Source organism: Euleptes europaea, chromosome 12 (assembly GCF_029931775.1).
Source record: "Euleptes europaea isolate rEulEur1 chromosome 12, rEulEur1.hap1, whole genome shotgun sequence".
Taxonomy (NCBI): domain Eukaryota; kingdom Metazoa; phylum Chordata; class Lepidosauria; order Squamata; family Sphaerodactylidae; genus Euleptes; species Euleptes europaea.
The window spans coordinates 31,811,477-31,829,486 of NC_079323.1; the positions used below are offsets into that span (position 1 = coordinate 31,811,477).

The window sequence follows — 18,010 nt, forward strand, 5'->3', positions numbered from 1 at the left end:
TCTCCTTTGGCTGGGGGCTATGACCTTGGTTTGTCCAGTGTTTTTGAATGGGTGTATTATTTGGGTTCCTTTCATAAGAGATCTCAGTAGCTTTGAACCTATATAAAACAGAAAAAATGGACTGTAAAAAACCCCAAAACATTACACATAAAATGCTCAGAATTTAAGATTAATGTTTTCTTCATCGCTATGTTGACTTCAGCTATTAAAAGTAAGTCCACTGTTTCCATTTCTGCTTCCTGTAGTTGCAAAGTTAAAATCCACTGGGTTTTTGTTCTTCCTCTGTGTACTTTTGATATTGTATGATCCAGCAATTTCCCTGCTGAGCCTCGATGGTCCTCCGTGCTAGATTTTAGATTTATATTCTGTATTTGCGCTGCTTTCTCCTGCAACAGGGGTTCCAATGCCCCCCTTTCAGAAGAGACATAGAAGCGCCTTTCAGATCATGACTAATAGTGCAGACCTAAATAGGCACATCCTTCTAAGCCTACTGATTTCATTGTATTTAAAATGGTGCAACACTGCTTACACTGTAGGTTAAATATTTAGTCAAAGCTGATCAGGGAACAACTCTGGACTATTGAGTACCAAGAAATGTGGTCAGTATGCAAGCCTCTGTGCCATCTGTGTAAAGCAAAACAGTATAATATTAAGAATGATGGGATTTAGTTTGAGGCTGTGTATGTGGTGGAGGTGGTCAATATACTCAGAAGTTTGTCTTAACACTGGATTTTATGAATGGATAGGAACCATTTTGGACTTCAGGAATGAATCTGCTAAAGTGTAACTTTCAAAAAAAATCTTTTATTGTAAGAAAATGAGAATATAACAATAAAAGAAAACAGAAATACAACATTACTAAATTACACATACTACAAATTCTTGAAAATAAACTAAAACCGTGCTGCAATATAACTAAAATATCTATACCAGTGAGCCAAACAATACGCTATCTAGTTATCTAAAATCCAGTGATAATTATATCACTCCCTCTCTTCGATTTACACGCTGGAGTGTTTTTCCCATCCTTGAGATTGTTACATTCCAGCGAGCGTCCACTTCTTCTATACTAAAGTGTAACTTTTATTCCTGCTCCAAAATATTTTTACAGCTGCTGTCTGCCCATTCCTTTTTCAGGCAGATTGCTAGCTAGTAGTTGAGGATGGTGATTGATATCAATAATGTTTGTAAACCACCCTCACCTGTCACATTTTAACAGTCAGGAGTAGGGCTGTCAAAAAAAAAAAATTCGGTACAGTTCGGATTCGGCCGAATTTGATCCATGTGGGTTCGGTACGTGCCGAAGTCCGAACTCCCCCGCTTCGGATCCCCGGTAATTCAGGGGGGATCCGGAGTTCGGGGGAAAATTCGGCCCCAGCGCGCCTTCAGAGGGATTCCCTGAAGGCGCGCGGGGGCCCTTTAAACTGATCTGAACCTCCCAGCTGGGAGGCGCAGATCAGTTTAAAGGGCAGCCCGCACCTTTCAGCGGGCTCCGCTGGAGAGGCTCGGGCTGTCCTTTAAACTGATCTGCGCCGAGGCTCAGATCAGTTTAAAGGGCAGCCCGAGCCTCTCCAGCGGAGCCCGCTGAAAGGTGCGGGCTGCCCTTTAAACTGACCTGCGCCTCCCAGCTGGGAGGCTCAGATCAGTTTAAAGGGCAGCCCGAGCCTCTCCAGCGAAGCCCGCTGAAGGGGGGCGGGCTGCCCTTTAAACTGATCTGCGCCTCCCGGCCGGGAGGCACAGGTCAGTTTAAAGGGCAGCCCGCGCCTCTCCAGCGGAGCCCGCTGAAGGGGGGCTGGCTGCCCTTTAAACTGATCTGTGCCTCCCGGCCGGGAGGCGCAGATCAGTTTAAATGACAGCCCGAGCCTCTCCAGCGGAGCCCGCTGAAGGGGGGCGGGCTGCCCTTTAAACTGATCTGTGCCTCCCGGCCGGGAGGCACAGGTCAGTTTAAAGGGCAGCCCGCGCCTCTCCAGCGGAGCCCGCTGAAGGGGGGCTGGCTGCCCTTTAAACTGATCTGTGCCTCCCGGCCGGGAGGCACAGATCAGTTTAAATGACAGCCCGAGCCTGTCCAGCGGAGCCCGCTGAAGGGGGGCGGGCTGCCCTTTAAACTGATCTGCGCCTCCCGGCCGGGAGGCACAGGTCAGTTTAAAGGGCAGCCCGCGCCTCTCCAGCGGAGCCCGCTGAAAGGGGCGGGCTGCCCTTTAAACTGACCTGCGCCTCCCAGCTGGGAGGCTCAGATCAGTTTAAAGGGCAGCCCGAGCCTCTCCAGCGGAGCCCGCTGAAGGGGGGCGGGCTGCCCTTTAAACTGATATGTGCCTCCCGGCTGGGAGGCACAGGTCAGTTTAAAGGGCAGCCCGCGCCTCTCCAGCGGAGCCCGCTGAAGGGGGGCGGGCTGCCCTTTAAACTGACCTGCGCCTCCCAGCTGGGAGGCTCATATCAGTTTAAAGGGCAGCCCGCGCCTTTCAGCGGGCTCCCCTGAAGGGGGGCCGAATTTGCCGAATTTATTCGCGAACTCCCGAACTCGCTGAATTCGGCCCCCCCCGGTTGCCCGCCAGTTTTGAGTTCGGATCCGTCCGAACAGAAAATCACCGAATCAGGGGAAATTCGGTTGATTTTCAGTTCGGACCGAACCGAATTGACAGCCCTAGTCAGGAGTGCAACTGAAAAGCAGGCTAGAAATCTCATAAGCAAAGAAACTAACACAAGGCTATGTTTCCAATATGCAGCAATTTGAAATGGACCGCAGAATTCGTGCAGAAATGGACAGAAAGACAGCACACAGTATCCGGCTGGTGATGAAGGAATTGGCTTGGGAACAGGAAAAACATCGCATTGGGATAAAAAAACTACAGAATCGGTAGGGGCTGTATTTTTCCCCCTTATGTCCCTCTTTCCCTGAAGGAGATTGTGCATTTGCTAAGTTATTGTTATCAAGGGAATGAAAAAGTTGTTCTTGCCATTGGAAATCTTTCCATGGGTTGTTTCTATCATTTCTCTCATTTTGTTGCCAACTTAAATGGCACATACAAGGCTGAACTATAGTAATGTTGAGTTGTGTTTGTCTGCCATTTCTTTGCCTGCCATTAGTTGGGTAAAATGGAGGGATTCTTATGTGGTGTCATGAGTAGATGAGCAGGAAATGCATCCTCTTCCTCCATAGGCTGTTAGCGGAATTTCTTTTCAGTAACTCCTATACCACTCTCACCTTACCCTTCCATAAACCTAGATGGACCAGGTTTTTTGTTTGTTTTTTGGAGGGGGGATGGCAGAGGAAGGAAGGTCCCAAGTGTTATGTATGTGTTAGAAGGTAAGCAGGGGGAAATCCTAGGAGCTTGAGTCCTGGGCAAAGGCTCCTAGCCCTGCTTACCCCATTGGCCGAAACCGGGCCGCACCATTGGCCCTAAGCCAGCGCGCGCCATTGGGCACGGGGAGGTTGTTCCCCCCTATCACGGATCAGGTGGGGAGCGGCCACAGGCGGCCAGGGGGGCATATAAGCAGGACCATTCCCAATGTATCCCCAGTTCTGTTCTACCCTACAATAAACGTTGGTTGCATTGAACTCTGTCTCTGACCTCTTGAATCCTGCCCACGCAGACTTAACACCAAGAGAGAGTTATCCCTAGCCCCATTTTGCTTTTTAACAGTTGTAATGAAGGGATTGCTCTCAGAGTTCCAGTGTTTGCACTTCCCTTGAAGATGTCCTGCATCTCTTCCTTTCTATCACAATATTAGAAATTATTGTGAGCAGAAAGACCACATTACCTTTTTGTTGATAGGTATAAATGAACTATTGCCATTGATCTGAGGTGGCAGCTTTATGTAATTTGGCCTATAATTTCTCTCTTTTTCTTCCTTTCCATGCACAGTTGTCATTTTCAGCTGAGGAGTTGGGAAGTGCAGTGTTAATATGGGCCTAGGGTGGGTGTCCACTCCTCCACCCTGCTCTTGGCTCACCTGAGCCCTTCCTGCACCTGAGGCAACCATTTTGTCCTTGGGTGGATGTGGGCTGGAACTGGCTTCTGTTCCTGGGCTGGATGGCTTCTGATTCAGCTGGGGCTTATTCTTGTCCAGCACTGCTCCTGCAATGCTGGCTGATGATGTCACTAGAATCTCTCATCTGGGACATCTCTGTGAGGAGCTTTGGGTCTGCTCCTGTCTGCTGCCATGGCTGGAGCTCTTGCTCCTTGTCGCAGCAGCAGCTCCTCTGAATGATGGATTCCTGCCTCTCTTCTCCCCCTTGGCAGCATCTGGGGCTCTCAGGGTGGGGTCATCTTATTCTTTCTTGGCTCAGGTGAGTCCAGGCTTAATGCAGGAGCCCAGCTGGGCCAAGGCCAGGTGCCAGCCCCAGACATCCAGATTGCGCTTTTATACTTTGGGTAGATACCCTACAAATATGCATTTAATGCACTCAGTGCTCTGATTTGGACAAACCAATACCAAGTTGCTATGTAGGGTGAGATAGCAGAATAACACCAGCAGCTAGGAGAAGTATCATAGAAAAGCTAGGAGAAGTACCATAGAACAAAGCCAACATTCTTGCCTGAATGTACTTGCTTGCAGCAGAAGACCTCACGCCCAAGCAGAAAGGAGCTGATCCCCGTGCAGAATACAAAATCAGCCTTACTAATGGCCTTACTCAGAAAAGGCCTTACTCAGATACTGATACAACAATAACTCACTGGGTCGCAAGAACTTCAGCTAATAAAACTAACCATCAAACTCATTTAGACCACAGATCCCCATGACAGCTAATTATTCCTCAACTTGAGAATAGGCTGGACAATGGAGTGACCTCAACAAAATGGTCTCCACAAATTGGGTGTCGGAGTAGATATCAAAGTGATGAAATAGAACAGTGACAATAATTGGGATGCTTTAGGTAAAGGATATACTCTGTTAATGAAGTTAGTTTGACCTTATCACCTAGTAGTAGGCTCAGGAAGGGGGAAGCAGCCACCCAGCTGTGATGTAGGACTGCTTGCTGTGTTTCCCAGGCAATAGACATATGGGCCACACAGTCAAAACGCCAGGCCCACAGGGATGTAAGTAAGGGAGTGTGTGTGATGACTGTGCAGGGAGCACAAGCAAGGTGATCATTCCTTGCTTTTAAGGGACAGCCCTGGATAAAAAGGAAGCAAGTGGACACTGAACCCTCTGCTCTCCTTCAGAGTCTTATGCTGTGAGTCTGATCCCCACTCAGACAGCGTGCAAACTTGAAAGCACTGTCACCCCAACTTTAAATGGCACTCTGCTTTGATTCCTCAGATTCCGGAGCAATGTGGAGTATGACCGAATCGTGGTCCGTGCCATGGGAAGCAGCCATCAAATCTTCACGTACAGGCTTCTGGCGATTTCAGAAAATTTGTACAAAGTCAAGAAACAAACCCAGGTGGGGAAAAGAAGAACAAGCAAATACGAATGGAAAGGAAAAGAAACAGACCTAAGAAAAGATAGCCAGAAAGACCTGAGTAAGTGCCTGTGGAAGTGGCGAAACATGACAGAAGCCGTGCAAATTTAGCCTTTGTCTCATGGGCTGGTACTGACATAATGGCCAGGTTGTGCTTCTCCTGACAGCTGCCCCATGAATTTGTGCCATTGCCACCAATAGCGTGATTTTATCATAATGATGATCTTTATAGAGAAACATCACCACAATTTAAGTGTGATTTATGGACTAATATTTATGCTTGTCACGGGGGTTCCTGTAGTGCATTTCCAATGGCCTTATCTTGATTTTATCACATGTGACATATAGATCCATACATATGACATGCAGATCCAGTCCATTCTGGTTTCCTACATGTTCATGGGACCAAAACTGCTTTTTGATGGACTGTCTCTGTCTTGGTTTTCATCCCTGTTAATCTTATTAGACTTTTCATGAGTTTTAGATGTCACCAATCCATACAATGTGCTAGGTAAGGTAAAGGTAAAGGTCCTCTGTTCAAGCACCGGGTCATTCCTGACCCATGGGGTGACGTCACATCCCAACGTTTTCTAGGCAGACTTTTGTTTACGGGGTGGTTTGCCAGTGCCTTCCCCAGTCATCTTCCCTTTACCCCCAGCAAGCTGGGTACTCATTTTACCGACCTCGGAAGGATGGAAGGCTGAGTCAACCTCGAGCCGGCTACCTGAAACCGACTCTCGTCGGGATCGAACTCAGGTCGTGAGCAGAGTTTGGACTGCAGTACTGCAGCTTAACACTCTGCGCCACGAGGCTCCTATACAATGTGCTAGACTTCTTGTATTACTTGGTGGTGGATAAAGCCTTAGATCAGAGCTAGTTTTCCTCCTTCCTTCTCCTTCGTCCTAGCAGTCACAGAGGGTGATAATAGGGGAATACTCATCAGATCTGTGCGAGTCGTCTGGTGGGATCTCACAATATTCAGTGTCCTTACTTTTGCTATATCATAATAAAGGATGAATGAGGATGAATAGTTTAAGGTTTGTAATAGAAATATTGATTTGCAGAAGGTTCCAGGAAGACTGCATGTTCTCATACAATCTCTGAAGGTGTTGTCAAAGACGGGGGGTTCTGTTCCACAGCATCCTTGCAAGGAAGATTTGATTCCCCTTTCCCCTGACCCCGGAATGAATTCCCTTCTGATAGATTGACCAACACTGGGTTTGGGCTCTCACACACTCAGTAAAAGACACCAATAAAAGCAACAGGCTTTATTGGAAAGATTAAAAAATAGGTTCGGGCTTAAGTGCAAGACAGGAATAAGCAGGTGCAATGAAAATAACAAAACTAGCTCCCTAACATACACTTACAGATGTGAAGGCAGGTAGGTTACAATATCTTCAACTCACCACAGTACCGAAGTAACAGGCAGGAGATATAGCAAGATGGTCTCTGGCCCATTACTGAGCTTGATGTTATTTTTGGGCCATGCTTGGGAAAACTCATGCCAGATGGTTATAGGCTAACTTTATAGGAAACTGGACCACTGACTCCCTGACCAGTATAAGCTAATCAAGAACATGATTCTTGAAGAAGAGCAAGATTCCCTCTTCCCATCTGACATCGCTGGGAGCAGTTAAGTCAGATTGCTTTGAAATGTGTGTGTGTGTTAAGTGCCGTCAAGTCGCTTCCGACTCATGGTGACCCTATGAATGAAAGTCCTCCAAAATGTCCTATCTTTGACAGCCTTGCTCAGATCTTGCAAATGGAAGGCTGTGGCTTCCTTTATTGAGCCAATCCATCTCTTGTTGGTCTTCCTCTTTTCCTGCTGCCCTCAACTTTTCCTAGCATGACTGTCTTTTCCAGTGACTCTTGTCATCTCATGACGTGACCAAAATACGATAACCTCAGTTTAGTCATTTTAGCTTCTAGGGTTTAGCTTTGAAAAGCAAAGGTGCAATCTCAAGCTTTTCATCTTGGCTTGGGAACAACAGAACTGTTGTAAGTGTTTGATATGGAACTATCCCCCCCTTACTCTTTACACTGGGTTGACACACCAGGAAACAGGCTATTGCTTTAAATTTAAGACATGGCCAAATGCTGATGTTTAAATTTTCGGGTTGCTTGATGCAGAGGTGACCATCTCTCTTGACAGGGGTAAATGACTAGAAATCCTTTTGAAGAATGTTGGATACTTACCTTCTTTTTCTTAATGTTTATGCAGAAGTAGCATTATCACAGAGTGCTGCTGTTGTTGAAGAAGAAGCAGAAACAGAAAAGCTGAGGAAAAGGTCCCATATCCATACAGTAACAAGTCGAATTGTTGAAAATCGAATGGAAAAACTTAGGAAAATTATTGAAAAAGCTGACAAAGCCAAAGCTAAGATCCAGCAAAGAAAGAAGGAATGGAATGACCTGTGAGTCTTGAATCAGGAAAAAAAAGACACTTTCTTTTCTGGCTCTATTGTTACATTTTTATTGGCAGTAAACAAGTGGTGGTTATACTTATGCAGGAAGAAATGGCCCAGCAGCTGGTCATGTGTAACAAGCAGAAAAACCGCATATAGCTATTGCTGTGACTTTCAAGTTCCAGCTTTGGATAGAAGTGCTAAGGCTTTTAACCCTGACACGTATGCCACATATTCTTTTCACAGCAAGACATGTTGTAATATTATATATGTGAATGATAAGCAACAGTGAAGTGGAGATACATCCACAGTTAACGTTAGCACGGGAATATTGACAATCTCAGACATTTCTTTTGAACATTCATAAAGACATAGTTCCCTGTTTTTCAGAGATAGGCTGGTGAATGGGGCCCAGTAATTGGTCTAGGAGCACTTAATCCTATAGCAATGGTGAAGTGAAGGTATGGTCATTTAGCTAATGCTTGAACTGGAGATCACTGGCAGTTCCCTGTAAAAGTATTGTGAGTTTAATGGGAAAGAAAGAGAAAAGTGTCATTAAATAAATGCATAAATCTTTAAAATTTTGATACCAACATTCATGAGTGTTTCCTCACTTTCAGACATTTGCCAGATGAGTTAGAAACGTTAAGCCTTTCCATGCGAATGTTGTCCCCCACCCTCAAAGAGTGATGTATTACTCTTAAACACTGTTTATGCTTCATGTACTCCTGTTAAGCTGTGCCACAGAACTGGAGGTTCATTTAACCCATCTGTGCGCTGTGGTTGGAGAAGAAGTGGCCTTAACATGAGGCATTAGGAGGCTGCTGCTTCAGACAGTGCGTTTGGGGCACTATTTAAAGTAGAGGCATGGCCTGCCAAGATGTTGCCCCACACAGGCCTCACTAAATTGTCCCATTCCTTTGTATAGGGTTTGCACTGGAAAGCTTCCCAGTAGGTGGTGCTCCATGTCAATTTTCTCTATCTGTGTGTGTGTGTGTGAGAGAGAGAGAGAGACAAACAAACAGCCAGAGTGAATGGGAATTTCCATTTGAATTTTGGTTCCTCAGGCACCAAACATCTTGACTTGGCTCCAATTAAGAGAGCTAGGCTGTTGAATACTTCCTGCTGCTTTGGAAAAACGCAATAAATATAAGCTGATAAGTGGAATTTATTTCCTGCAGCCATAGGTGATTTTTTTAAAAAATGATAATTGTCAGGTACAAAAGCAAACCAAGCGATGACTATGAGGACCCCGTAGATGTGCAGAATATCCTAGAGGCCCAAGAGAACATGGGGGATTTCAAACTGAAGACCGCTACGAACTACAAAATTCCTGAACACATGAGAATGAATGCTGAGAAGAAAACTAATCAGTTGGCATCTCTGGAAGTGGCCGTAAGTGAAATGACTGATGTGTACCCTGTGATTTCACTTCCTTGTGCCCTGGGCATTGGCAAGTGAAGGGCAGAGAAAATAATATTTCTTTGAGCATACTTATTATACCACTAAATTGGAACCAGAAATTCGTACTCAGACTTACTTTGGTTTAAGACCCTAAGAAGAGCTCTGTTGGGTCCATGTGAGTGAAGGATGTTTCCCACCAGAAGCTGCCAGGAAACCCACAAGCAGGGCGTGAAAGCAAGAGCTTTCCCCTGCTGTTGCCCCCAAGCAGCTGGTGCTCGGAGGCACAATGCCTCTGAGCATGGATGCCTTGTGTAGCCATGATGCTAAACGCAGCAAGTGAACTGTGAATTAGCTGTTAATGGGTCTGTTCTCTATACATGTGCCTAGTTCTCTTTTAAACCCATCTGTACTAGTTGCCATGCCTATATCTTGTGGCAGTGAATTCCATTAATTACATGTTGTTTGTAGAAATACTTTCCTCTGGTGTGTGCTGAATCTACTATCCATCATTTATTTGGATGTTTATATCTCACTTTTCTCCCCAATGGGGGAACTCAAAGCCACTTACAACATTGTTCTCCCTTCCTCCATTTGATTCTCACAGCAACAACCCTGGGAGGTTGGTTAGGCCAAGAGTGAGTGACTCTTGGTCTCCCAGATCCTAGCCCAGCACTCTAACCACTGCCTCTGATATTCTACTTCATTGCTGTTAAGCTCCTTCTGGATCTTGATGCATGCAAAAGTGAGAAATAATTGTTATTTTAATAGAAAAGGTGAATCTCAGATTATGTGCTTTTTCATTAACATCAGAGAAATTAAGAAACTCGTAGTTCTTCTAAATTGATGAATGTAGCAGACTCCACTTTTAATCACTGTAGTCTTATCAATCTTGTTAAGACCAAGGTCACGATTTCTCATTGTATTAAACAAGTGGAGGACCTGCAAGGATGTGTGTGTGTGGGAAATCCCATATTCCCCATCACCCACTATTTCTTCATTCCCTTTCCTGAGAGCCTGCATAACCTTTTCTCTTTTCTTGTTTTTTTTCTCTCTTTCCCCGCCCACCAGCCAACCTACCTTTATCTGTCTTCAGCTATCCCTTCTTCCCTTCACCTGGCAGCTTTTACCTGGGAAAACTATGGCACAGTTGCATGGTGGAGAACCAGCAAAGACTTGAGGGGCAACTCACTTTCTCCTGTACCCCACTCCCCTCACTATTTCCTTTCCCCACTTCTACTGTCAACCCCATATCCTCACCTTTCCTTGCTTCTTTTTCTCCTTCCCACCCACCAACCAATCTACATTTTATATGCTCCCATCTTCAGCTGTGATTATTATTTATTTACTTCATATAAATATTACTTAATATTACTTTCTCCACAATGGGTACCCAAAGCAGCTTACATCACTGTCCTCCATTTTATCCTCACAACAGCCCTGTGAAATAGGTTTGGCTGAGAGTGTGTGACTGGCTCAGGGTCATTACATGAGCACCATGGCAGAGGGAATTTGAACCTGGGTTTCCCAGATCCCAGTCTGATACTCTAAACACTATACCACACTAGCTTTTATGTGGTGGCTGCTGTTGAACAGTGGTGAGCAGCTGGGCCTGGGTGAGTCATGGAATTCGCATGGTATCAAGCTTTCTGGTAGCTGCTGCTTGGCCTGTACCTGATGAGTCCTCTTTAAAAAGCCGAAGCAGCTCTGGAAAGGGCCCTACCCCCTCTCCCTGCCTTTTACTGACAGAAACCAAGGCTGGAAGGCTTGGCAGTACTGTTGTGGTTGCCTAGCAATGGCAACTGATGGCATTCTTTCTTAAAGCTACAGGTGCTGATTCTATTATTTTGTGGGGTTTTAACCCCTGATGTATTTTATTTTAGATTTCGATTGTTTCTGCAGACCTGGGGCATTTTTCAAGTTTACAGAACTTTCTATCTTGTCTGTTCATGGCTCCAGTATCCACTGCTTTGGAGACATTGAGTATTAGATATATTGATTGATATTTTTATTGATTAAGGAAATCAGTTTAGCAGATATCCAAATGTATTTCCTCTCCCTATTAGACTAGCATTGCCATCCTAAGCAAAATTACACCCTTCTAATTCCATTGAATTCAGCAGGCTTGGAAGGGTATAATTCTGTTTAGGATGGCACTGTAAATCTTGGCATGATAGACATTAACACAGAAAAATTTGTAAGAGGCAGAAATAATTCTTTTTTATTCCCTGCAGATTTTTTTAATGACTCAGTGTTTCGCTGACACTGTAGTCCTGAGTAGGGCTGTTGATTTGGTTCGTCCCGAACCGAAAAACAGCCGAATTTCCCCCGATTCTGCTGTTTTTGGTTTGGGACGAACCGAACTGAAAAAAACCGGGAAACGGGGGAGCTGAATTCGCCGACTTCGGGGGTTTGGCGAATAAATTCAGCTGATTCGGCCGCCCCCCCGCGCCTTCACGGGGCTTCCATGAAGGCGCCGGGGGGCTTTAAACAGGTCTGCGCCTCCCGGCTGGGAGGCACAGATCTCTTTAAAGGGCCCCCCTCGCAGAGAGCTCACAGGGGTTTGACAACCCCCGCCCGCCTTCCCAGGAGTCCCGGGAAGGGGAGCAGGGGGTCTTTAATCCCCTCTGCGCTGCTTGCGCAGAGAGCGCAGAGGGGCTTGTTTAAAGGGCCCTCCGCGCGCCTTCACGGGACTCCCGGGAAGGCACGCGGGGGGCCCTTTAAACAGGTCTGTGCCTCCTGGCTGGGAGGCACAGATCTGTTCCACCCCCCCCCCTTAAACAGGTTTGTGCCTTCCGGCCGGGAGGCACAGATCTGTTCCACCCCCCACTTTAAACAGATCTGAGTCTCCCGGCCGGGATGCACACATCTGTCTCCCCCCCCTTTAAACAGATCTGTACCTCCCAGCTGGGAGGCGCAGATCTGTTTAAAGGGCCCCCTGCGCAGAGAGCGCAGAGGGGCTTGACAACCACCGCCCGCCTTCCCAGGACTCCTGGGAAGAGGGGGGTCTTTAAACCCCTCTGCTCTGCCTGCGCAGGCAGAGCAGAGGGGCTTGACAACCCATCCCCCCTCTTCCCGGGACTCCCTTGAAGAGGGGGGGTGTCTTTAAACCCCTCTGCTCTTCCTGTGCAGACAGCACAGGGGGGCTTGACAACCCCCTCTGCTCTGCCTGCACAGGAATAGATATGCGCCTCCCTGCCGGGAGGTGCACATCTATTTAAAGCCCCCCCCCCCCCCCGCGTGCCTTCAGGGAAGCCCACTGAAGGTGCGCGGGGGGGGGCATGGAATAGATCTGCGCCTCCCAGCTGTTAGGCGCAGATCTGTTTAAAGGGCCCCGCGCGCCTCCACGGGGCTTCCCTAAAGGTGCGGGGGGGCCCTTTAAACAGATCTGCGCCTAACAGCTGTTAGGCGCAGATCTGTTCCACCACCCCCCGCGCGCCTTCAGCTGGGAGGCGCAGATCTGTTTAAAGGCCCCCCTGCTCATCTTCAGGGAAGCCCCCTGAAGGCCCGCAGGGGGGGCGAATTTTCCCCCGAACTCCGGATTTCGCCCGAATTTCGGGGATCCGAAGCGGGGCAGTTCGGACTTCGGCACAGCCCGAATTTAAAAGGGCCGAATTTTGCCGAAGCCGAACTGTACCGAATTTTTTTTTCAACAGCCCTAGTCCTGAGAACACTTTCCTTGGAATAAGCCCCACTGAATATACCTGAGTAGGATTCTGAGTCAACCTTTTTTAGGATTGCTCTTTGAGCAATACTAGCTCGTAGTGCTGAACTGACACTGCCCGTCATTCTCTTTTCAGATCCATGAAAAGAAATTGTCCATGAATAAATGGATAATCTCCCTCCGAGACCTCAAGGCAGCTATTATTGAAGAGATCCAGTGCCTGGTGCAAGAACTGAAAACTGTACAGTCATCCTTGCATCCCTCCAAACATCTCCCTATTCCTCCAGTTCCTCAGCTACATCCTGATGAGACTCCAGAAAAAAGATTCCAATATGATAGTGAAATCCTTTTGAAGTTCAAACATGAGGAAGAAGCCAAGGCTAAGCTCAAAAAATCTGTGGCTATATCAGATAGTGGTGGGAGCACAGCGGGGTTTGGAGGAGGGTTCCTTCACACTCCATCACTGAAGGAGATAGCAATGTTAACACGGTGTGTAAGTATGAAAACGATGAGGGCCACATCGACAACAGCTGCAGCGATACCCAAACTCTTTGAGATTGAGCAGGCAGAACCAACAGAGATGGAACTAGAGATTGCAAAGAGGGAGGAGATTAGAAACGTTTACCTTCAGGAGAGGTTAATCAAGAGGGTAAGAGAGTAAAAGGAATTGTCTCTAAGCAGTCCTTGTGTTGTCTGCTACCGTGTGAAATAATTTTCCACCTTCTCAAACACTTCAGTGTTTCAGGAACGTTATTCACTTCACTCGAGAGCCAGCATGGTGTAGTGGTTAAGAGCGGTGGTTTGGAGCGGTGGACTCTGATCTGGAGAACCGAGTTTGATTCCTGCTCCTTCCCTTGAGTGGCGGAGACTAATCTAGTGAACTGGATTTGTTTTCCTCCTCCTACACATGAAGCCAGCTGGTTGACCATGGGCTAGTCACACTCTCTCAGCCCTACCTACCTCACAGGGTGTCTGTTGTGGGGAGGGGAAGGTGATTGTAAGACGGTTTGATTCTCCCTTAAGTGGTAGAGAAAGTCAGCATGTAAAAACCAACTCTTCCTTCTCCTCCTCCTTTCTTCTTTCTCCTCTTCTCAAGAATTAAATCTGAAGGAAAGGAGAATTTGGTATTTCATTTGGATGCAGCATAATCCAAAATAGAATTACATGTTCCTAAATCCATTGAAGTAAATGGTCTTAGAGGGATATAACTCTTCCTAGGATTGCACTGTCATTATCCTTATTTGGTATTTATTAATTGTTTTTTAAGTGGACTACGTCAACATTTATTTAGATTTTCAAATTTTTGTTTCATCCCTCATTCCCCCCTACAATCTTTATGTAGCTGGAGCCAGTTTTCAGCCCCAAGCCACTAATCTGGACCAGCATTTTAGACATCAAGCGAGCTATGCTTTTTAGATATGAAATAGAAATGAAATAGCTTCAACTTGACACTTAGAAACACAACAGTGCTGTTTGAAGTGGTTAATTTACTGGAATCTGTTAATAATGTTGTGGAGAATGATTTGTTACTGCTTTCCCCCACTTTCCTACTGGCTGACTTGCTCTCCAGATTCATGAGCTCATGATTACCTTTGACGCCGAACTTCGGCTCCTACGTCACCAGAAACTTAAACTGGACATACAGATGAAAACTGCTGACCTGCGTCACGTCACTTGGTTTGAGGAGCTTCTTCTCCTCAAGAACTTTGAAAAACATGAGGACACTCTCCAGGAACGCGTCAACAGCCTCATCAGTGAGGAGGAGGAAATGCAAGTAAGTAGGAGGTGCACAGGACTGTGTAAATTCCCAGTCATCTTCTGGAAGGTTATCATCTGGAAGGTCATCATCTTCCAGTTTATAAGAGCCATACTAGTTGGTACAGGGACAGCTGCATTTGTCCTTTGCATGTGTGTGCCATTCACATGTGGAAAAGGAACTAAGGTCTGTGTGCACAAGGCTTTTTTTTTTTTACTAAGTGCATGGATGAGAGAATCTGAGCTCTTTTCCCTGCCTCCCTCACAAACCTCCTCATAAGCCATTGTTGCAGTCCCTTTTCTCCTAGATTGCCACCAATACTGGAAGTGAGCTATGATGGGGCAGAAGGGGGTTCGGACAGCGGGGGTGTAGTAGGGAAGGGGCACCTTGGCCTCATCTGAGTGCACATTTTGTTGCAAAAAAATTAGACCCTTCCATTCCTCAACAAGGTAGATGTGTATAAACAAAACATGGCAACCTCTGTAGTTTGTTCTTAATTTTGCTTACTACCTGGGCTCCAAAAGTCACCCAAGGGAAGGTGTAATTAGGAACACAAACAGCTGTAGCCCAGAGCAGAGATATCTTTAGTCTGCTAACCTGTATATGTAACTTATCACTAAATCCAGCCAATGTGGCAGAAGACTGAAGAGTAGCAAATGTTACACCAATTTTTAAAAAGGGATCCAGAGGGGAACCAGGAAATTACAGGCCAGTTAGCCTAATGCCTGTCCCAGTCAAATTAGTAAAAAATTTATTCAGACAGAATGACTCGGCATGTAGAAGAACAAAGCCGGCTGAGGGAAAATCGGCGTGGCTTCTGCAAAGGGGAGTCCTGCCTCACTGACCTTGCTGAGACTGAGAGGGAAAGAGACCTCGAGGTCACGGTGGACAGCTCAATGAAAATGTCAACCCAGTGCACCACAGCAAAAAGGCAAACCTTGAGCTGGGGACTATTACAAAAGGGATTGAAAATAAGGCAGCTGATATTATAGTGAGCTCCTGTGTAGATCTATGGTGCCTCCTCACTTGGAATACTGTGTGCAGTTCTGGTCACTGTATTTCAAAAAGCATATTGCAGAGTTGGGAAAAGTACAGAAGAGGACAACCGAGATGATTAGGGGTTGGAGCACCTTTCCTATGAGGAAAGTCTGAAAAGTCTAGGGCTCTTCAGTTTAGAAAAGAGATGACTAAGGGGAAACATGATAGAAGTTCATAAAAGTATGCATGGGGTTGAGAAGGAACTTTTTCTTCCTCTCCGAAAATACTAGAACCCAAGGGTATCCAATGAGGCTAATGGGCTGTAGATTCAGGACAAAAGGAAATACTTCTTTACACAGAGAGTGATTAAAATGTGAAATTCACTGCCAGAGGATGTAGTGATGGCTGCAGACACGGATGGCTTTAACAGGATTAAGAAAATTCATGAAGGATAGGTCTACCAGTGGCTGCTAGCCTTGGTGACTAAATGGAACCTCCGCATTCACACAATCAACCTAGGGCTGTTGATTCGGTTCGGCCCGAACAGAAAAACAGCCGAATTTCTCTCAATTCGGCGGTTTTTCGGTTCAGACGAACCGAACTCAAAAAGGGTGGGGAACCGGGGAGCCGAATTGGCCGAGTTCGGGGTGTTCCTGAATAAATTCGGCCGATTCGGCCCCTTTCCCCCACCCCACGCGCCCTCAGGGAGCTTCCCTGGAGACGCGCGGGGTGCCCTTTAAACAGATCTGCGCCTCCCGGCTGGGAGGCACAGATGTTTAAAGGGCACCCCACGCCTCTCCAGGGGAGCCCCCTGAAGGGGGGCGTGGTGCCCTTTAAACAGATCTGTGCCTCCCAGCCGGGAGGCGCAGATATGTTTAAAGGGCACCCCACGCCTCTCCAGGGGAGCCCCCTGAAGGGGGGCGGGGTGCCCTTTAAAGAGATCTGTGCCTCCCGGCCGGGAGGCACAGATCTATTTAAAGCCCCCCCCAGTCCTGCCGGGAGTCCCGGCAGGGCTGGGGGGGGGTCTGGAAACCCTCTGCGCTGCCTGCGCAGACAGCGCAGAGGCGCTTGACAGCCCCCCGCCTGCCTTCCCGGGAGTCCCGGGAGGGGGGGAGGGGGATCTTTAAACCTCTCTGCGCTGCCTGCGCAGACAGCGCAGAGGGGTTTGTTTAAAGGGCCCCCCACGCGCCTTCAGGGTGCTTCCCTGAAGGCGCGTGGGGGGCCGAATTTTTCCCCGAACTCCGGATCCCCCCAAATTTCCGGGGATCCAAAGTGGGGGAGTTCGGACTTCGGCACGGCCCGAATAAAAATGGGCCGAATTTTGCCGAAGCCGAACTATACCGAATTTTTTTTTCAACAGCCCTAAGTCAACCTCTGAATCCCAGTGCCAAGAGGCAACATCAGGGGGAGGCCTTGGCCTCTATGCCTTGTTATTGGACCGCCAGAGGAGCTGGCTGACCACTGTGTGAGACAGGATCCTGGACTACATGGACCACTGATCTGATCCGGCAGGGCTCTTCTTATGTTTTCCCCCTCCCTTAATTGGACAATTTTAATCCAATTTTTTATTTCCTAAGATTTGTTTCCTGTTTTCATATTGTGGTAAGGTTATGCTGTTGCTTCTGCTTCTCTTTAGTTAGGGCCAATATAAAAGAATCATTTTTGGAACCTAGTGCTGTGCCCTAGGATCCATGTTTCCTGCATCATGTCATCTGAGAAAGTTTCCCACTGTCCTTAAAGAGTACTATAAACAAATGTACCTCTGAGACTGTGGAGGTTTTGTGTGCCACCTTCTAATTACAATGCATTTAGGATTGTGGAGGGGGGTGGTCAGTCTTTCCGGTTGGAAGTTGTTGCCTCTTTTTACAATTTTATATGACTGCTTCACTAATCTTAACTTTCCTTTACAGATAGTAATTGAAGCAATTTCATAGTAACATTCATAGTAGATTCCCAATGGAATTATGGTGCTGCGACCATTGCTGGATAGTGGAATTTTGCATTTGTATTATTGTAATAAACTGCCTATCGGGTACTCTTAGTTTAAAAATGACTCTCTTCCACTTTCAGTTCCACCTTAACAACATTGATTCATCCATATAAATAGTGAAATAGAACACAAATCTAGAAGCAGTTCAGTTCTTTGCAGAGTTACTCTGATGTAGGACCAGCATGGTGTAGTGGTTAAGGTGTCATACTAGGACCTGAGAAAACCAGGTTCGAATGCTGACTCATGCCGTGGAAGCTAGCTGGGTGACCTTGGACTAGTCACACACTCTCAGCCCTAATCCTGGCTAGTATTTGGATGGGAGACCTCCAAGGAATACCAGGGTGACTTGGAGGCCGGCTGTGGCAAACCACCTCTGAAGTCTCTTGACTTGAAAACCCTATGGGGTTGCCAT

At 46.8% G+C, this 18,010-nt stretch overlaps 1 protein-coding gene across 1 annotated transcript in view; it reads left to right on the forward strand.

Annotated features, from left to right (window-relative positions):
* CFAP44 (cilia and flagella associated protein 44) overlaps positions 1 to 18,010 on the forward strand; it is a 72,193-nt gene that overhangs the window by 39,409 nt on the left and 14,774 nt on the right. The window contains exons 22-27 of the mRNA XM_056858167.1: positions 2,724 to 2,854; positions 5,263 to 5,465; positions 7,626 to 7,818; positions 9,027 to 9,204; positions 13,011 to 13,523; positions 14,445 to 14,648. Of these exons, the coding sequence (XP_056714145.1) occupies positions 2,724 to 2,854; positions 5,263 to 5,465; positions 7,626 to 7,818; positions 9,027 to 9,204; positions 13,011 to 13,523; positions 14,445 to 14,648 (1,422 nt within the window). The remainder of the gene's footprint in view (positions 1 to 2,723; positions 2,855 to 5,262; positions 5,466 to 7,625; positions 7,819 to 9,026; positions 9,205 to 13,010; positions 13,524 to 14,444; positions 14,649 to 18,010) is intronic.